At 37.9% G+C, this 20,548-nt stretch overlaps 8 protein-coding genes across 8 annotated transcripts; 4 read left to right on the top strand and 4 right to left on the bottom strand.

Moving 5' to 3' along the window:
• Window positions 1-1,091: 1,091 nt before the first annotated feature.
• Window positions 1,092-1,866, top strand: MELLADRAFT_113347 (uncharacterized protein; the record flags this gene model as incomplete). The annotated part of the gene is made up of 5 exons (XM_007418025.1): window positions 1,092-1,224; window positions 1,334-1,399; window positions 1,497-1,601; window positions 1,686-1,751; window positions 1,826-1,866. The coding sequence occupies 5 exons, from the start codon at window positions 1,092-1,094 to the stop codon at window positions 1,864-1,866; spliced, it is 411 nt and encodes a 136-aa protein (XP_007418087.1).
• Window positions 1,867-2,978: 1,112 nt separating this feature from the next.
• On the bottom strand, window positions 2,979-3,931 carry MELLADRAFT_50935 (uncharacterized protein; the record flags this gene model as incomplete). Its single annotated transcript, XM_007417980.1, has 3 exons — window positions 2,979-3,341; window positions 3,427-3,597; window positions 3,681-3,931. 3 exons carry the CDS (start codon window positions 3,879-3,881, stop codon window positions 2,979-2,981), a joined length of 735 nt encoding a protein of 244 aa, XP_007418042.1.
• Window positions 3,932-4,388: 457 nt separating this feature from the next.
• MELLADRAFT_28280 (uncharacterized protein) lies at window positions 4,389-5,256 on the top strand (the record flags this gene model as incomplete). The annotated part of the gene is made up of 3 exons (XM_007417972.1): window positions 4,389-4,542; window positions 4,640-4,819; window positions 4,901-5,256. Coding segments are annotated over 3 exons (690 nt in total), but the record flags the coding sequence as incomplete, so codon positions are not given.
• A 251-nt stretch (window positions 5,257-5,507) lies between these two features.
• Window positions 5,508-7,302, bottom strand: MELLADRAFT_45971 (family 2 glycosyltransferase; the record flags this gene model as incomplete). Its single annotated transcript, XM_007417976.1, has 4 exons — window positions 5,508-6,030; window positions 6,120-6,454; window positions 6,558-6,953; window positions 7,056-7,302. 4 exons carry the CDS (start codon window positions 7,110-7,112, stop codon window positions 5,820-5,822), a joined length of 999 nt encoding a protein of 332 aa, XP_007418038.1.
• Window positions 7,303-7,711: 409 nt separating this feature from the next.
• On the top strand, window positions 7,712-8,860 carry MELLADRAFT_95498 (uncharacterized protein; the record flags this gene model as incomplete). Its single annotated transcript, XM_007418007.1, has 1 exon — window positions 7,712-8,860. One exon carries the CDS (start codon window positions 7,712-7,714, stop codon window positions 8,858-8,860), a length of 1,149 nt encoding a protein of 382 aa, XP_007418069.1.
• A 3,198-nt stretch (window positions 8,861-12,058) lies between these two features.
• Window positions 12,059-12,709, bottom strand: MELLADRAFT_113343 (uncharacterized protein; the record flags this gene model as incomplete). The annotated part of the gene is made up of 2 exons (XM_007418017.1): window positions 12,059-12,068; window positions 12,378-12,709. The coding sequence occupies 2 exons, from the start codon at window positions 12,707-12,709 to the stop codon at window positions 12,059-12,061; spliced, it is 342 nt and encodes a 113-aa protein (XP_007418079.1).
• Window positions 12,710-17,844: 5,135 nt separating this feature from the next.
• On the top strand, window positions 17,845-18,237 carry MELLADRAFT_69145 (uncharacterized protein; the record flags this gene model as incomplete). Its single annotated transcript, XM_007417987.1, has 1 exon — window positions 17,845-18,237. One exon carries the CDS (start codon window positions 17,845-17,847, stop codon window positions 18,235-18,237), a length of 393 nt encoding a protein of 130 aa, XP_007418049.1.
• A 797-nt stretch (window positions 18,238-19,034) lies between these two features.
• MELLADRAFT_69144 (uncharacterized protein) lies at window positions 19,035-19,433 on the bottom strand (the record flags this gene model as incomplete). Its single annotated transcript, XM_007417986.1, has 1 exon — window positions 19,035-19,433. One exon carries the CDS (start codon window positions 19,431-19,433, stop codon window positions 19,035-19,037), a length of 399 nt encoding a protein of 132 aa, XP_007418048.1.
• Window positions 19,434-20,548: the final 1,115 nt, after the last annotated feature.

Below are 20,548 nucleotides of genomic sequence, written 5' to 3'. Positions count from 1 at the left end.
TTCTTCAGTCTCACTTGACTTGGTGTTAAGCTGTAAATATGTACCTTTTTGAATTGAAATGATTGTTGTTAATCGTGTTTTGAGTTTTTAAAACGATCATTGTTGATCTCGTTTGATTTGTCAATTTCAGACCGCTTTTCAAACTAATGAGATCATTGTTTCCGAACCAATCTCTTTGAAAACCATGTTAGTTACCTACTTGAAAGCTTTGCTCTTCATGTTGACTGTCTTTGTGATTTGTCTGAAAACCGACTTCACGAAGAAGTTGAACATTAATTGAACTCCTCAGAAATTTGATTTCAATTCTCTAATCGACTCGAAGATCTTTTCTCGACAGATGTTCGAGTCGATTAGAGAAAAATGTTGTATCTCAAATGTCTAATCGACTCGAGGATTCGAGGTGAGAGTAGTGAATCGTGATGAGATGAAGTAGCTGATGGTGATGTGATTTGGTGCTGAGGTGAGTAGGGATGAGGGGTGAGCTGGTGGAGTTGGGTTGTGTTCACGGGGTTTCTGGCATTCTGGAAGTGTGGTGCATTCAAATTTGCTGAATGCCAGAACGCCAGAACACACCAAAAAAAAAACTTCTGGCGTTCTGGAAAAAACCTTCTGAAAATTCCCAGAACATATTTGTATACCCTAAATGTTAAGATACCGCTGGCTGGTATGATCGTGTGATTCAGTACAGTCCTTTTCTTCATTCTCAGTTCTCAGTGATCATTTCTTTCGTTTTCATCCTCATTCTTAGCCTTCGATGTATCAAAAGATTTTTTTTCGGCGGTCCATCTGGTTCTCCCGGCCTATGAACAAAACAAAAGCCAAAATATCTGACACACGGGTGGCGTTCCTTTAGTTTACCTTTTGCTTTTCCTCATGCCGGTGTGATGTTCAGCCCCTAAAGCCCAGTCATTGAAACCGTGTGTTCACGAATCAAATTCAAGAATTTATAGATATTAAAAGGCTACTTCTAGACTACCTTTCAGAGCTCATTTCTTCTCTAACCATTTTTTCCTAATCAAATCTCACTCTTTTGACCACTCTATTGTGTTTTGAAATATCTTCTTGCTCTCTTGCTGAGCCTGTACTCCAAGATGATTCACATCTCCTTTAAGATTTGTTTTATAATCTCTTGTCTATTGGTTCATTGCCTAAAGGCTAATCAGGACCAGCATGTTACAGTTCAGTGTAATGGAGCCTTTGCAATTCCTGACTCGAAAACTGGTGGTATGTGATTTCATTAAAGTTGTTTCTTTTCCTTATCCAATCTCTAATGACTATAATCTCAAAGAATCACTAAAGTAAATATGTCTTTTGATCGATTATATTCCTATAGTATGTCAACAGGAAATTCCTAAAAAGAAAAAGTATAGTTGTGATCTTTCAAGTTGTTCACTTAACTGTAAGGATCTTTATAAACATTTTCTTATCATCATACTTTGATCTTATCTTCACTATAAAACTAATTAAATTGATCTGTTTGGTTGACTTCATTTAAGCTCATCTTTGGGTCCCGATGAATAATTGTCAACTTTTTCAATCACCTATCAAAGATTTCAGTAATCAACAATGTAGAGAATATGCTTGGACTGGATACGATTATGGTAAGGATCTTAAAGTTTTAATAATCCTTTTTTTTTCCAAAGTCTTCATTTCGGTTGATCATTCGATTTCGAAATCTTCTTTAGATTGTATTAATCCCGGTACATATAAATATACGTGTCCTTATACTCCTCAAAATATACCTTCTATGAGTCAGTGATCGATTTCTTTGCTCGATCAGAAAAAAAATCCTTTAACTGACATGGATTTGTCTTCTATGACATAGTTTGTAGATATTGCTTGGAAGTACCGTTAGGAATCTTATGAAGAAAAATCTTCATGATTAGTTTATGGTCTTCTTGATCACTTGGTCAAAAAGTTGACAAGAAGTTAACCCTCCTGTCCGGAAGAAGAACTTCTTACTAATTAGAGCATTGGTGGCTAGATGATGAAAACCTTGCTTCCTTTTAGCATTCGAAAGAGTTTGTTTTTGATAAAATTTCTTATTTATTAAATCGAGATGTGAAATTTAATTCACTGATCTCTACTAAATCCAAGTGAGAGTATACCCTTCACAACAGCACAAGCTAGCTAATGTGATGATATACTTATCAATATTTATTTCTTGACCTTTGCCCAAAACTCAAGATAATTAAAACATTAACATCAAACACTTGATATTGAATCTTATTGATGTTGAAGTTCCAAAATTTTGAGAAGTGAATTCTTCAAGTCTTAATGTGAAAGTTATGGAGTTGCAAGTACATAGGCATACTTCAAGTCAAGAAAATGATTTATAAGACATGATAAAAAAAGGTAAAATCACCTTGTGAAAACTTTTGTATTCAATCAATGTAATCCACAAACCATCAAAATGACGGTGTTTATGTTTTTGAATGTCCAAGCAGAAACACAAGGGTGAATTTAGCAAAAGTTTTAAGCTTATCAAGCTTTCCTACATCTTTGTCACTATGTATGTAATCCAACAAACTATTCAAGAAGATCACATACTTCTTTTTCTTTCAATGAAGAATGAGATGTCTTATAATTAAAAAATCAAGAGTGTTCTCAAGACTTTCTGTTTTGAGAGGTTTGTTAAACCAACTCTTGAATTTTCAAGGTTTGTTCTCTTGGACTAATTTTTCAAACAGCTTGTAGAGTTTGTACGTATCATGTACATTAATCATTAGATTGGTTTATGGTGTTGATCAATTTCTTGCTCGTGATTTATTGGAAGATGAGTGAAAGCTAGAATCAAGGCTCGAAAGAATCTATTGAAAGCTCAAATGGTTCAATTTCTTTCTTTAGAATATAAACAAATCGAAAACAGAGGTACATATTGTTACGATTTTTTATAAATGAACTTGATTCTTAAACATATACTTTGCATATATATATATATCCATCAAGCCATTCGAATTTCCCAAGTGATCATCAATCTATCTCCTTGGATGAGTCGATCTTCTAGAAGTTTGACTACCTTTCTGACCTCTTTGAAACAAATCATTCAAAGACCCCTTCTCAAGTTTCCCATCAACATTTAATCTTCTAGGAAACACTTTAATTTGATGAACATTGATAGAAGGTACCATTTTCCGTATGATCAATCTATCTGATCTTTCAATCGAATCTTGCCATTGAGGAATTCTCCATACTTCGCATTCAGGTATCGGTCTTGTAAATCCTTTTGATAATTTAAGTTTGGCTTTCATAGCCGAAATCACTAGTTCTCGTATCCTTATACCTGTGCCTCCTAACCTTTGATCACTCATTTGTAATACATATCGATCTAATCCTCCAACCTAACGAATCAAATTCAAAGACATTTAAAAAATCAGTCATAGGTTTCGGTCTAATGAGATGATCAAATCAGGTAGGTTTTTTTACTTTATCAATCGTTTTTAATGCAGCAGTCGTGAGTTTGAGTTGTAATGATTGATTTAAAACTTCTGACCATAAACTTGATTTCTGTACATTCGGATTCCAGACTCGTTTAGTACGATGTTTAGATTTAGGTATATTATCACCTGCTTTAACTTTCAATCCATCATAAAGTCCCTAAAAGAATTTTCATATAAAGGTTGAAGTTAACTTGATAAGTGATGGTGAGAAAAAGGTTTTCAAGATACATGAAGGCTTACATAGTCAGCTCGTTTGGTGTGTTGACGAGTTATTTTTAATGGTGGTACATAAGTTACACCATAAGAGATTGGGGATTGGGTTTGGGATTGGGTTTGAGTTTGATTTGAAGTTGTTGAGATGTTTGATTTGATGAAGTTTTGATTTGAATGAGAGTACTTTAGATTAGTTGATAAGAATCTTCTTAATAGGTTCTTCATCATGTGTTCTTGTTCTTGTTCTTGTTCTTGTTCTTGTTCTTGCTCTTGTTCTTTGTTTTCTGGTTTGATTTGGGATCGAAGTTGAATTTGAAGTTGAACTGGAAATAGACTTAAACCAGCTACTTAGACCTAGTTAAGTCTAAGTTCTTAGACTGAAACTTGACACTTTATGACAACAGCAATCTGTTCTGCTTGCCATCAACAATCCGCTGTTCTTTGATTTCCAAGTTTATACTCAGCATCAAAATGGAATCAACTTCAACTTCAACTTCAACTTCTAATCTGATTGCTGAACCATCCACTTCAACATCTCAATCAGATCAATCATCAAAATCAATACAACAAAACAGATTAATAGCAAAATATCAACTAAGATCAAAACAACTCACTCAATCTACTTCAACACAAGATCTTCATCAAATCAAATCAAAAAAAAGACCTCAGAATCAAATCCAATCAGATTCATCTACAACATCAAATTTAAAACCATTACCAAATCTAATTGGAAAATATGTAGATTATGATTTAAGTACTTTAAAGAATAGTAAAGGTGGATTCTTGTTAAATTCAGAGGAAGAAAATCAAAAACTTTTAAAACAAAATCAACAAGTTGAAGAATTGAAAAAACAAAGATTAAAACAAATCGAAAGATTTCATCAAAATCGTAAGTACTTTTTAATTCACTCAAACCAAACCAAGACAAAAACAAGAAGAGATTAACCAAAATTGATGGTTTTGATGGTTTTTTGGCTTGTTAATAGAATTATCATTAGATCCAAATCAGAATCCGAAATGTAAAGTTTGTTCAAGTATCGAATTAGACATTCAAATTTATAATGCATTTAGAGTACCGGTCTGTAAGACATGTAAAAACAATTATCCAGATCGATTTAGTTTATTAACCAAAACTGAATGTAAAGAAGATTATCTTTTAACTGATCGTAAGTTTTTTCTTAACTTTTCCTACAAACAAAAAACGAAAAACTAATTCAATTGAAAATCGAAATTTGGAAAAACTTTAGCCGAATTAAAAGATACCGAACTTTTACCACATTTATTAAAAGCTAATCCACATCAATCAACTTATTCAAATATGATGTTATATTTAAGAGAACAAGTAGAAGAATATGCATTTTCATCTAAGAAATGGGGTTCATCTGAAAATTTAGATGAAGAATTTCAAAGAAGAACTAATGTAAAAAAACAAAAGAAATCTAAAAAGTTTGAAGAAAATTTAAAAACTTTAAGAAATCAAACTCGAAAGAATTTATATCAAAAAAGACAAGATGAAATTCATGTACATCAGTTTGAGTTGATGTCTGCTGGAAGTCAATCTAATTCGGTTCAGAAATGTCTCACTTGTGGATTAGAAACTGAATGTGAAACTTTTTAAGTCTGGATAGTTTCTTTGTACATTTCATCTTTGGATTGGATTCAATCGTGTTTTACTCTTTCTCAAATTTCGTTTTTTGTCTCTCTATCTTCTAATCAAATATTCCTCAAATCCTTAAATTATAACTTTTGTACCATGAAATCAGGATTGAATAAATTATGATCTGTCCATTCAATCTCTTTTGAAAAAAGCTATCTAAGAAAATGTGTAAAATCAATGATAGATTTTTCAATTTTGCGCAAGAAAAAACTCTGCATTTTTTTGCATCCAAACACAAAACCAACGTGCAATCACAGACATTCTATGGATCACAAAAAGTTTTTCAAACCATGCTATAAGAAAAAAAAAGGTAAGCGAGGAAAAGAAAATGAAAGATGACTATATTAACAAAAAGAAAGGTATAGGTAACAAAAGTGAGATGAAAGATTTATTAACATGAACCGATTCAAAAAGAAAAAAGGATATAGCCTCTGGTGTCGATGAGAAGAGAAGAGGATTGCAAAAATGTCTCTTGAGAAAGAAAAAAAAATGAAAAGGTGAGGTGAGATTTATGTCTGAAGTGATGAACTTTTAGGAACTTTCCAAACTCCTAATAAATAATTTAATCTAATGATAAGTAATTCGATAGCCATTGTGATACTATCTTTAATGATACTTAATTTACTACCACTTACTTCGTTCCATGTGATTGGAACTTCTGCAATCGGTATTGGAGGATTCATTAATTTGGCTAACAGTAATAATTCTACATCAAAGATCCTAAAAGAAAAAACAAACCAAAACATCAGCTTAGTTTAAATGAGGGTTTTCCAATACGATTTAAAAGAAAGAAAAAGAATCCAACAAACCATCCTTCAACATGTAATCCATTAAACAAATCTCTAGCTGAATCTCTAGTTAACAATTTAAATCCACATTGAGTATCACGAATATCACGTAAACCTAACAAATAAAGATAAAGATGAAAGGCTTTCATTAAGAAATTACGAAATTGAGATCTAGAAACGACAGGTTGAGTTGAGATTAGATGAGCTCTAGATCCGATACTCATTCCAAGTTGAGTGGATTCGGTCTTTAGGATGATTTGATTGAGTTGATCGTTTAGTAATTTGTGATCTGAGAAATCACTGGCTCCATCTGCATCTGCGAATAAGATCCTTTGACCACGTGAAAATAGGATTCCCTATGAATGAAGAAAATTCATCAGAAAAAAATACCAATCAAATGAAACTTGATGAATTGATTTTTGATTATAAGAAATAGAATTTAGGATCTTGAAAGCTTACATGTTTGACTGCACCACCTTTACCACGATTCTTTCCTAATCGGATCACTCTAATTTCACCATTAACCTTTGGATTAGATGATTGAAGTAAAGCTTGATGATCAAAAGCAAGTTGAAGAGCTTCTTGAACGGTTTGATCTTGACTACCATCATCTATAATCAAAACTTCATAAGATTGATTTAAAGTAGGTAAATAATCTAAGGCGGATTTTAAGCCGACTTTCAATCGGTTTTCTTCATTATAGGCTGGAATCACTACACTTAGGTCTAGCGTTGAGGGTTCTTGTATGGATTTTAATGGTAGACCTGGTGCATTGGGTTGCTCGGTTGATAAGTAGTTTAATGATTCTGGTGTGGGTGGTAATGGGTTGGGTGAAATATATCGTAAAGTTAATATCTAGAAAAAAATAAATAAATCATATTCGATTTTAATGATTAGTTTTTTTTGATAGAAAGGACTTTTTGAAAGAAAAGATTCGGTTTTTGATATCAAACGTACCAAGGTATAGTATAGAATTGGAAGTAAGAATAAAATACTTAGGATGAGATTCCACATCTCCTATTCGATTTGATTTATGAAAATGTGTAAACTTTGTTGATATCGTTCGATTTTTTTGTGATCCACTAATCGTTTGATATGTATTTTGATTTGATTGGTTTTATGAATGATTTCTATTCAAGACTTGATGTAGTTTTTCTTAAAAGATATATGTAGAGTCAGTTCGTAGAGAAAGTCTAAAAAGAGTGGTGTTCTTTAAATTTTGAAATTCTAGCTGGCAGATCAAAATTCAATTTGGTAGGATCTATAATTATCATCGGGGCCATGTCAACAACTCAAGAAACTTCAGCCCATGAGCCTTCCTTCGTAAACAACAACAGAAATGAGCATGGTGACTCATTTACGAGTTCTTCTGATATCTTCTTTTGTACCTTCTCTTCGCTGATGTAGTCCACATTTCAGTCAACCAGAATCCTACATATGTACAGTTGTTACCACTGAAGCTGGACCACAGTGATGATCCGGCCGGCCCCGGGGCCGGCCCCGATTCCAAATTTTTGACTTTGAGAATCTCGCTTTTCACCATATTTGGGTGTACATATGTCTAAAGAGCCTTCAGTTCCTGAATTCAAATTAACCCAATCTCAACAACTGAAATGGCCAGCAAAGCTTCTCGTGCCCAAGCCCAACGACGTAAACGTGAACGTGCAGAAGCCCTTTCTGTGGAGAAAACTCAATTGAGCGACGTGGACTTGGTTTCTGATTTGGATGATACTCACATCCCCACCCACCCCACCCCTTTTATCACCGTCAAGTCTGATTCTGAAGACAATCTCAACCCTTCCCCCGCACCTGATCTTGAAGAGATACACTGGGTTAAGATTCAACACACTCATGACACCGAGGACGACCAATTGGATCCTTCCGACATGGTTCATTTTATCCGAGCGGGCGTAGCTGATTCATCTGATGATGATGAATGTGACCAGGAACTCTTTACTGGTGTCATGTTTCCTGTCTTCACTCAACCTTGTCCGTCCCAACCAACTGTTGGCAAACGTAAGCGACGATCTGGCGGTATCCTCAAACACTACAGACGCCCCACAGTTGATCCAATCACCGGAAGAGCAATCCATACCAAGACTCCAACTACGTCAAAGCATAATTACAAGATCAATAACGTAAAAGCCTTAGGGAAGAACAACAAAACAATGTCAAATTGGCTTACCCAAGCAAATCTAGCTTCTCGTGTCTCATCCTTTATGACTGGTCTGGACTCGCCTCCACACTCTGCTTTACTCAACCCTCCCGACTCTTCTCGTCTCAGCACCCGCTTCGAATTTGAACCCATCAATCACTCCTCCAATTCCAATTCTGACCATTCTGTCTCCGCTGAATCTGATCAGGAGGCTGAAATCAACTTAGATATTGACACTGAATCCAATGTAGCATTACTGACTGAAAACAATCAATTAAACAACCAAAACAATGATTATCTCAACAGCTGGATTGACCAATGTGTTGACAATTATCGAAATTCAAAACCAGTTCAAACCGGCCAATCTTTAGCTGAGAAAACGAAGCAAACTGCAAATGATAGATTTAACAAGCTCAAACAATCTCTCATTGATGTGTCAAAGAAGTACCAAGACCAGGCAAAGACTCAGCCCGGATTCAAGTGCCCAGACCTCCTCATTGCCGATCTACACGAGTACAACTCTCGATGGCTGGAGCTGACATTGGACGGAGTCACAAAGTCGCCTGCAGTGACAGCTTCAATGTTCACTGCTCAAACCTCGGCTTGACGATTGGAAGTAAAACACACCGATTTTACGACTGGTGTAAGCCATGCAAAGAGGATACGGCAACAAGCAACTAACCTCTTAAATACTGGCGAGTTGATCATGTCAAAAACTGGCTCGAATTCAAGGCATGTATCAATCTTAGACAACCAAGAGGTTTTTGATGCACTTTATACCTGGACTGTGGCTATGAAACCGGGCGAGGTATGTTAGTTTCTCTTTAGAATTTTCCGATTCCAAAAATCTGATGAAAACCCTGTTCAGCTTTCGCCTCTGGTCTTTCAGGATCATGTAAACGAGGTAGTTTTACCCAAGTTTGGTTACAACAAGTTGGTTTCACTCCAAACGTCCTATTGATGGATCTATCGACTTGGTTTTCGCCCTCGAGAGTATAGCAAGGGTCTGTATTATGATGGACACGAGCGCCCAGACGTTATCGAAGCCAGGAAGAAGTATCTTGCTTCCCTCGATGAACTCAAGAAGTCATTTTATACATTCTCTGGCGATCATCTTGAGAATATGGATCCTCTTACACTTCCAGATGGTACCCTTCCTTTAGTACCCATCTATCATGACGAGTCCACCATACACGCAAATGAGCGGCCAAAATTTGCTTGGATAAAAGATGGTGTTCACGAGCTCCGTAAAAAAGATGATGGTCGCTTAATTCATACCTCCGACTTCGTTTTACCAACAATTGGACGTCTCGACATCTCTTTGCGAATTCCTTCAATGCCAGTCGCTTCTGGACCTCCTCCCGAATTCTCTGAAGCGACTGTGGTCATATATCCTGGTTCAAAACATGACAAATGGTGGGATATGCAACAACTCATCGATCAAGTTAAAATGCGTGCGATTCCAATCTTCGAATACCTTCATCCAAACACTAAAGGTGTCTTTATCTTTGACTGTTCATCTGCACATGAAGCGTATGTGCCTAATGCTTTACGAGTAACAAGCATGAATTTGAAACCTGGCGGCGATAAGATTCTTAGAGATACAATCATACCGACTGATGATCCTCAGATTCCAGTTGAACTGCGTGGATTGCCACAACCCATGAACTTTGCTCACGATCATCCGGATAAGAAACTCGCTGGAAAACCGAAGGGTATCAAGTTGATACTTCAAGAGCGTGGCCTTTGGGACTTTTACGATGATCGACTCAAGGCACTAGGTCATAAAGGTCTAACAATGAAGTGTGCAACCTGTAAGCTCTCTGGAGTTCAACGCGACGCCATTCGACGTAAAGAGCGCTTAAGGCTTGACACTCAAACCAGCAATCACACTCAGCCGGCCACCTCGGAGGATCCATTTTGCTGTGCAGTGAAGATCTTGGCGGCTCAGTCCGACTTTGCAAACAAGAAGCCTCTTCTCCAGATGGTGATTGAGGAGGCAGGTCATATCTGTCTTTTCCTCCCAAAATTCCACTGTGAATTGAATCCAATAGAACTTTTCTGGTCCTTCATAAAACATCGTGAGTTCATATTTCTCTCTTTTTTCTCATTTGTATAATTTTCAACTGACAGACTTGTGTGGGTCAGATTACCGTAAAAGAAGTCTCAAATATCCATCCTTCAAAGAGAGCATGTCTCTCTGGCACACCATACGTAAAAGCTGCCCTTTGACAACAATTCGGAAGTTTTTTCGCAAGGTTTGGGGGTATCATTTAGCATATCAGTGGGTCCACTTTTCCTCCTTCTAACCCGTCTGGATCACGGTGCTGATAAACTTGCCTCAAAAAGCCAAGGTTTGACAGGTTTGCAAGCAGAACAGATGGTGAAAGACAAGGTTTATCTATCCCACCGATGTATTGCACGTAACGCTGGGGTTGACGAGAATTTGTAGCTACTTATATGCCCTATGTATGACCTGCCTACATAGCTTATGTGCTGAGTACAGGGCTTAAGTACTTAGCTATGTCACTTAAGCACCCTGTATAAGCATATAATATGCTTAATTCCAAATTATGGGTTTGTGAAAAAAAAAATTTTTTTAGGCTCATCAGAGCAAGCCAACTGGGATATTTCCCATATAAAGACACTTCTCAGACCCCATAAATGTGTTTATTAACCCAACTTGATAGGTTTTGAACCTGTACAAGTCCGGGCCAGTTCAAATTTCGTTTTTGCAGAGAGGCTGTGGTCCAGCTTCAGTGGTAACAACTGTACAGCCCTTTGCAGAATTGATGACTTTGGAGAAAAAAAAACCTCGAGTTTTCAAACAAGAAACCTCGAGTTTTGTCAAAAAGTGACCGAGTTTTTTCAAAAACTGGGCAAGAACTTGGTTCAATTGATCGATATAACACTCACGAACAAGAGCTCGCTCAGTTTTTGAAAAACTCGATGAGTTTTTGAAAAAAACTCGCAGGTTTTTTTTGAAAACTCAAGTGTTTTTTCTTTTTCCAAAGTCATCAATTCTGCAAAGGGCTGTAGGTTAAAAATGTTCGTATATCCTTTCTTGCTGCCATCTCAGACTGGGATGCAAACCTAAGAAACTGGATGTCAGTAGCTCAGGCAATAATCAAGTGTGATGCGTTGATTTCTAATATCTTGCTCAGAAGACGAGACCCATTTCAAACACCACTCGGGGGTTATTTTTTATCTTGTAGGCTCAAACTGTTGGCTTCATTAGATCTTGTTCGCAATCTCGCATAATTTCTATGTGAGGTTGTTTTAAGTTATGAAAATCAAGTGTAGGATGTACCAGTGAGAGTTTAACATGATAGATCAAATTTTGCTCAACTCTTTGTGTTTGTTCTATGGCTACCTACTCAAAGTCAACTTTTTAATATATATATTGGGATCATGGTGTCTATCCACAATACATACTCTAAAGCCTCAAGAGTCTACTTGCTTCTACAAAAATTGGATCACAAGTTGAAATGAAGTTCATGCATAGTATCATGTGTTACAGACAATCTATGACCTTGCTGGGTGACATTTAAAAAAAGAGGAAAGAAAAAAACCAAAAGACAGAGACTAGGTTAGGGATACACAGACATGTTCTTGAGAAATGGCTTCATGACAGGATTGTGGGAATTGAATTCACATTGTATTGCCAATACAGGATGAGAATTCCTTGAAATTGGGATGATAAGCTCTTTTATCCTAGAAACCCACTCTTGTCTGAGTGGGAATTAGACAAACAATGATTCTTCAATTCCATTTCTAAGAATTCCCTACAAAATTTTTGTTTCTTCTACTCCAGACTACCAAAAAGAAACCAACAATTGAAACATGAAAAATAAATGAGTGTTGAGATCAGGGCTCTGATGACCATAGTGATTGGATTGATTGGGTTAGGTGTAGTGTGAAGTCAAAGTTGTGTAGGAAAAATAATTTGAAAGGAAGTTTGGTCTTGAGAGTAAAGGTTCAAGGTTTAGAAATGATGATGGTGCCAGTGGACAATTGATGAACCAGATACAAGCCAAAAGTATTGTGTTGAGATGGTGTATCACCACAAGCTTGACAAACACCCACCACCAAACAATGTGATCCATGGGCAAATCACCCCTCACCGGGGCCGTGGTGGTCCAGCACTACATCCAGCATTGCATGCTCTTGTAGGATGACCCCTTGCTGTGCATTGTCCCCTGTACTCATATACTTTTGTACCACAAACGTCACATGTCAAATGTTTGACCTCAATTGGTGCCCAACATTGATCCGCTGGGTTTCCACACCTACAGTACAAGGGTACTTGACAATAAGAAGAAACCTTGACCCATTCCAGTTCCCCAGCACAACCTTCCGTAGATTCTGGGCAAGGATCACCTGACACAAGTCCTTGTGCTAGTCTGGAGATGACAGCTGTTGTGATGAAAAATGTTGAAAGTCCAAGTAGCTTCATGATTTTGCCACAAATCAAGTGATGTTGAAGAGTGAAGAAGTTGTTCTTGATTATGCCTTGGTTAAGTTTTTGATAATCAGAGTCTGAAGAATAATGAGATGATGAGAATGAGTTATAAGAATTGAAATCAACAAGTTTGACAATGTGTTTTGGTTTTACAAGCTACTATAGATCAATGTGGTTTAATGTTATTTCAGCTCTTTTATTGCTTTGATACCCTTCCTTTTGGGGTAATCCCTGGAATTGAAGTATCCAAGTGACAATTGTTAAGATGACAATGAGAAAGGGTGGAGACTCAAACAAGGTCAAAGGGATTTATATACCTTTCTGCGCTGAAATGGTCAGCGGCCAAAATGTGGTTCTGCTTGGTGGCCAAGATGTGGTTCAGACTGCACAGCTGAATTATTACCATGTTGTAGTCCTTCAGAACTGGTAATCATTATGATCAGATATTCTAACATCCATGATGAAACTTGGTTTGGTTGAGTATTCAAGATGTAGTAGATTGCACAGTTGAGTCATCAATCTTTGTAAATGTTCCAGGAATGGTTATCTGTAAACTCAAAAAAGTCCCATGCTGTTTCTCACACGCTTTGAATCATCATTCACTCAGATAACCTAAACTCAACAAACTACCACACTGTGCTTGAAGCTTGAAGCATATGAGACCTGGTGTGGGACTTTGTTGAATTTAGGTTATCTGAGTGATTGATGATTATCTTCTTCTGGCTGAAACTCAGTTTACATAAATGAGTGCAGTAATAGTATGTTAAGACACAAGCTTATCTTGAAGCCTTTGGCAAAGGTCAATTGACACAAAAGATGATATCCTGTGGTATGGGATCAATTTATCCAAGTCCTGAACTGCTTCTCTCATGCTTTCAGCGCAGAAAGGGACTTATGATGACCCAACACGCTTTTGCCTGTGAGGAGGATCAAGTTTGGCTGAAGAAATTTTCATTCCTTATGAAACTTTTGTACCTATTGATGGATTTTTGTGAACCATAGGGACCTTTTTCCCCCTCTCTTAGATGCTCTTTTCTATCAAAAGATTTCTGGATGAAACCAATGAATCCTCTTTCAGGTTCTTTCCAAAGTTCAGGATTTTGGACTGTTGTCAAGGGTTTTGACCTGTATTTGAAGACTGAGAGTGGTTTATACCTACAGATACAAGGCAAATTAGACAAAAACCTTGAACATCAAGGGAAAGTAGAGGAATGAGTTTTTGGATCCCTGGGTTTTTTTCAACAAACCAATGTGTCTCAGAGGCAAACAAAAAACTTGTTTGCCTTATGAAATCCAAAATTGAGGAAAAATCTTTAGAAGTCAGATTTCTCCTGCAAAAGCTCATTCTGTGAGGAGTGCGCGTCTGTTGGGCGTGCTCTTCACTAAGAATGTGGTGATAAAGGTAAAGTGTGGTCTTCACGTGGTACACCCAAGTGAAGACTACAGCTAGTTGACCTCTAAGAAGAGGATTTAAGGAAGAGAGAAAGAGATTAAGGGCAATTAAGAGCTAGTGCACTCTAACCTTGTGAGACTACGAGGGGCAGGCTTTAGACGTTGGTAAACCAAAGATCCTGAAGGCTACTTTAGACTCCGTAAAAAGGAGGAAGCTTTGCTACTTTCAGGTTTATTTCTAGAGACAATGAATGCCCTGGGCTCATAGAAATCAGTACCTTGGGTGTTCAGCAATGGAACCCGTAATGCTCAAGGATGGTCTTTAACAAACTACACAACTAACCATGTACTTGAAGATCCCCTCAATAGGAGTCAAGTAAATGTGGTTCTGTGTTGTGATGGTAGTAAAAGATGGGGGATGATTCTAGGGAGGAAGGGGGGTTAATATAGTCTCAGTTCCAGCGTTGACTTGTGGTTGGCGTGTGAGCCTTGTCTATTCACATGTCAACTTGTGGTTGACACCTGGGTTAGGTTTATTACATATTTAATACATTACATACATGTGTTTAAGTGGCTCTTGACACTGAGCCTTGAGATGTAGCTTATGGCTTTATATATGGATCCCACTATTTAGCGCCCCCTTGGCAGACATCCGGCGCCCCCCGGGTTTTGGTCAATACCCGCGCGGCCCGTTGATACCCGAGCAATCTGAGCCTAAATTTTGCACATCGGACCTTGGGGGCACCTTGAGGGCTCCCTAAGAGGGCATAACTTCACAGATGCGCCCTTTATTCTACCTTTTTGATGCCCTTCCATCCTTGATGGGGTATCAAAGATCATCCAAATCATTGAAAGGGCGTCTAAGTTCTTTTGTGCCCGGACCGGCCCAACGGCTGCACGGTCATTGGCCCCTCGGCTCTGATGGAAGTAGCATATAGGAGGTCCCGGTCAACCATCTCAAACTCTTTTCCCTTGGACAACTTTTGCTTTTTTCCTGTTTGCCCTTTCACTGATCACATTTCCAAACTTCCAACCACCACCAACAACCTTCATCCCACCCATCAACTTCGCATCAACCTCATACAAACACAAACAACCTTCAACTCTTAAACCTTACCAAACTAACAACTACTAATATCACCGCCATACAATCAGTCACTCGATTCAAGCTAAAGTTGCTCAATTTGCTCATCCAAATCTTCATCTCTTGAACTCTTGATGCACAGTACGGCCCATTTTTCAATTTCATTGGATATATCACTCTACTTTAAGTTTCAAACACTATTGAACTTTCTTCTTTAGCTAATCTTAGTACATCTTCTGCTAGATTTCTTTCTTCTTCAATAATTTATAATTGGGTTTCAATCTCTTTTATTCCTTCATCCAATGGTTGATTTATAAGTTTTTCTGTTTTTATAATTTCAGTTCAATTTAAATACAATTCTTCGATTAATCTATCAGTTTGATTAGGCCTTTCAACTTGATTTACTTCATCTGAAATCAATAAAATTGATTCTGTAATTGGTTTATCTGTATCTGCTGAATTTAATTTGGTTGAAGGACTTTGAGGAAATGAAGCAGATACGGCGAACTCCAAGAAGCGAATGAGCGGCTGCGAGAAACAAACATGATCAATGAGAACTCCAGAAGAGATCTTCAGTACCAATTGGACAATGCGCATCAAAAATGGGAGGATTGTAAAGGTCAAGGTGACTTTGCAGCCGTTCAAGTTTGAGGAAGTTTGTTGACAAACTTCCTTTCTCAGAACCACACAATTATGTTGTCTCAAACCCCTATGCCTTCCTTGTATGCTGTCAATTTACGATGTTATGTTTATGCCGATGACGGTCTTGTGTGCTTGCTCATCGAGCAGCGAGCTCCGCTCGCGTGACAAGGCCATGTTTTACTTGGCTAACCTTAGACATTCACATACCATACAAGAGAAGAAAATGTTTAACCAAGTATATAAATATATAAGGCGAGATGAAGTAAATTGTAGTACGAGTCTATATATGGGTGCCCCAATATGGTGCCCCTTTTTTTGAAAAGGGGCACCAGAATCGTTTGTAGCCCGGTGTCCGACCCGACAGGGGGCGCCGGATACTGTTCCGAGGGCGCTAAATAGTGGGGTCCTTATATATTATTTTAATATTACATATGGTACTGTTAGCCCATGGTCCTGTAATTAGGGCTCAGGGCTGACACATTCCCTTTACAGGCCAAAGTGTGCCTTGTTGTCACAACTTCAAGTCCCTTGCTGTGCTCAAAGCAAGCAAGAAGCAGTGTGGGACTTGAATGAGTTTTTGAATGGGACACTTTTCAATGGTTGCTGACATTTAAGCTCTTGGTGTAATTCATTGAAAATTGTGAGCTCAACTAACCACACTGCTGGTTGCACACCCCTATGCACAGGAAGGGCACAATTTTGCCTGTGAGGGGAATTCAATGTTGGCAGTCGAATCTGCCTCCTTTATAAAACCTTTCGGCATGATAGTGAACTTTCTTGGACCATGGAATTTATTTGTGCGCATGGCCTGGATGCGCAACTCTGTCAAAAGAATCATCAAGGAACTTGGACCCTACCCTCTGTTGTCTGCTCCAGAAGTTTGGAGTTTTTCAAATTTTCCTCCTTGTACCTGTTGTTATAGTGACTGCAACTTCAAGTGATTTCTACAAATAAATATTGTGGTAAAGAATTGGAAAGTAGCAACTCCTGGTGCAAAAAGAAGCAAGAAGGCTCTGTATGTTTTTGACAGATCTGTATGTATAAGACTGGTCCCAAGAATATTTCTTTGGCTCAAGGAAATCCACAAATATGGGAAAACATTTTACAAGCAAGAATGGTTTCAGCACCAATACCCAATACCACTCACAGGAAAAAGTGTGCTTTGTGGTCCTAAGTCTCTTTCTGCGCATAGGAGTGTGCAGCAAACAGTGTCTGGCTTGTTGAGTTACTGTTTAAGAAATGTGCTTTATGAAGATTGATATATCTTGATCACTTGAATGGAATTCATATGACATACTCACATCTTTTGTTGAGTTAGTCAAGTGTGTGGTGGTGATAATCTTGACTACCATTTGTCAATTCATCCTTGTCCATGAGATTCAAGCTTATAAAAAGGCATAAAACGTCATGTTTGAAAGTTTGAAAGAAATTATATGGCTGGAAATGAGGTATAGCTTGCTGGAAATGAGGTATAGCTTGCTGGAAATGCCGACCTTTCAGTTCGCCCAGTTCGAAGAAACAGAAGATGATCTCTGAAATCTAACAATCATCAGCGCACACAATAAAAGTCGTCTTCATAAAAGGAGACCATCTTAGAAAGGGTGAATTCATCAGCTCAGGATTTTACGAGTGCTGAATCCTTTTGTTGAACAATAGCGAACCTTGGTACATAGTCGGAAAGGCGTCACGTTTTGTTAAAGATGTCGACCGTTCAACGTTTGCATTTTGATTTAAATGGTGTGGATACTGAACGTTAGTGCACACAAAAGGAAACTTATTCATAAAAGGCGAACATTGCAGAAAGACTGAGTTTAGGTTCCATGAGTTCTGAACTGTGCTGAGTCAAGAAAACGGGCCAGCTCTAGGTTGAATATAAAATGACGCCGACAGGATTCCCTCACCCTAACACAACACCACCGACAATACGAACATAAATCTCATCAAGTCATCACCACCTTACCTCGTCAAATCCGATTCAAGCTTCTCTGAATCATACAAAATCATCAACCTGATGTCTTACTCGCAACTCTTAAAATTTATCCAATCCATTCAAATTGCTTATGACAAGGAACACCCATCTTTTAACGCCGACGAAGAGCAGCTCTTACCTTCTTTAATTCTCAAGTTGCTGGATGCACAGGCTACGATACTAGACGTCGAGAGCGGAAAAAACTTGGTTGATAGCGATGTTGAATGTTGGCTAGCGGCGATGGACGTTGAACGTCATTCGCTTAATCAACTTGAGCAAATCTCAACAGACTTTCACTTGGAAATTTCTCTTGTTGATCTTCTTCCCACCCCTGGCTCCAAAAACTGGCTGAAGCTCGGTGAGCATGCAAGTCTTATGGCTAATTGGTTAGACACAAAACGCTTTCGATTATCAGACAAGGAAATTCACGAGTGAAAAGAACAAATGCACTAGGATGTCACTTTATGAACATTTTCCTCATATTCAACAGAGGTAGAAAGCATAGGTTCATGTCAACAGGAATGAATCCAAGCGGTTCAAGATGTTTATGTTGTAATTCTTCTGTTCAAACGAGTGGACTCAGTTAAGTTCGGGGAAAGAGACTGTATGATAAAGAGAAGCGAATTTTGAAGAAGTATTCATCGATGAAGGTTTAGCTTAGATAGATGGGCAAACAACAGCAGGAAGTGATCGAGTCAATCAAAGGTCGTATGAGATGCTGGGTAAAGTACTCAACCCAGCTGAGTAGCAACCAGAAAGCAAAAACTTTGTTTCAAAAACATTTTGTATCTTCGTCATCATTTCTTCGTCTCCTTCTCATTATTTCACAAATCATCCTCATGTAACCCAGATACCCAAAAAGATAATCTTTAGAAAAGTCTCAACAAGGAAAAGGTTGCCCTGTCTAATCAAAGTGCCATATACCACGCGCTTCAACAACTGGAAGAGAATGAAGTGCACAGATGAGGCTTAGCCAAATTTGCAGACACGTGCATTTTTTCTGCAAACGACATGTTACCAATGATCCTTCCACATTCAACCACTTTTACACCCAAATCACGGTGGTTCAGGCACATTCACATAAATAATGTAAAGAAGGAAAGGCGGAACTCACAAGAACTGCTGGTATCAGATGTTCAGATCAATCTCATGTGTTATTTACACATTATTTAGTGAAAGTAATTTATAAAAACTATTTTGACTATAACAAAAATTCACCGCAGTACAAGAAATTATCCACGTTTTTCGTCTTCAGGTGAATTGGACTGGGTTTGAATGACCTTGGAGTCATCTATCATACGATGTGCAGCCTCAAACAGTCTCAGCCAGTCTTCGGATCCAGGAGCAGGAAGATAATCAACAAGCGGAATTTCCAAGTCGAACTCAATAGAGATCTTTTCAAGTTGATCGAGAACAATACGTTTAGTTTCTAGTGCCTCGAGCCAGCTTTCAACTTCACTATCCACCAAGTTCTTGCCGCTTTCAACGTCTAGTATCGTAGCGTCTGCATACCAGATGTCGAGGATCAAAGAGGGTAAGTGTTGCTTTTGAACGCCGTTGGAAGTCGAGGGTAGCTCGTCGTAAACCCTTTGAATGGATTGGACATGTTTCAAGAGTTCCGAGTAAGACATAATTATTCGGTGGAGTGTGTTAAAAGTACCTTGAATTTAGATTGGACAAGTTGGAGGTGATGATGAGCTCAATGAGATTGATCGTTGTATTATTGGTGGTGAGGTTTTATAGTGAGAGTGAGTAAGTCCCTTCCTGTTTTCAGTTCTGTCGGCGTCTTTTATATTCGAAACAAAAGCTGATCCCACCTCTGCACTGAGCGCTTTTAAAAATTCAAGGATACCGAACTCTCTGTCTCTCGAGTCTCGGCATTATTCGATTTTCTATAAATAAGCCTCCCTTTGGGTGCGCTGACGTTCATAAGCGATTTTATTTGATCCAGAATGGAAACGTTCAACGGTCGACCTTTTCAACAATATTTAACGCATTTCAAATTCCAACTACGTACACAAGTTTCTTGCTTCTCAACTTGATATGGATCCGACACTCGGAAAAATCCTCAGCTGGCAATTCCAATTTCTCTATGATATATTTGTTTTAGAAGGAAGATTCTCAATGTCAGTGTGCGCTGATGATCAATTACACGGTGGCAGTCATTTTGATTTCATTCGAACTGTGCGAGCTGAATGGTCGACATTCTCAGCGAAATACGGCTTTTGACACGAAACAGGATGCTTTTGTAAATGTACAGAAGAATATCACTATACCGAATCACGCAAGAAAGGATGAAAAGGACTGGTAGTAGTCAAAATAATACAACCTCCTCCGACCATTTTCCATTCAAGTGAATAACCAAAGTTTGAAATTCGCTCACCGGGAATTATATCATGAAGAACATAAGTATTAGGAACTGTTGATAAGTCCTTAAAGATCACATTATGTAGTCGAAAAAGCGGATGAAATCAAAAAGCCGTATGAAAAAAATGTAAGAGTAAGAATTGCTGAACAAAAAAAGAAGCCTTTGTTGAGAATAATAAGCGCACATCAGCATCAAGAGTTTTATGAACTGTTTCTTAGTCTTGTTAAATTTGTAAAAGGTGTTACAATATATATCATTAGTTTAAAGGAAAGTGAAGAGCATGTAGACTTACAAAATCATAAACATCATCAACTTTTTTGGTTCTTTCCATCCACTTTAGTCTCCTTGTAGAACACACACTGGGCAGTGGAATCACTG

The sequence above is a fragment of the Melampsora larici-populina genome, assembly GCF_000204055.1.
Source record: "Melampsora larici-populina 98AG31 unplaced genomic scaffold MELLAscaffold_82, whole genome shotgun sequence".
NCBI classification, from domain to species: Eukaryota; Fungi; Basidiomycota; class Pucciniomycetes; order Pucciniales; family Melampsoraceae; genus Melampsora; species Melampsora laricis-populina.
Note: the sequence above shows the minus strand (reverse complement) of the source record. Positions and strands in the feature narration are given on the sequence as shown.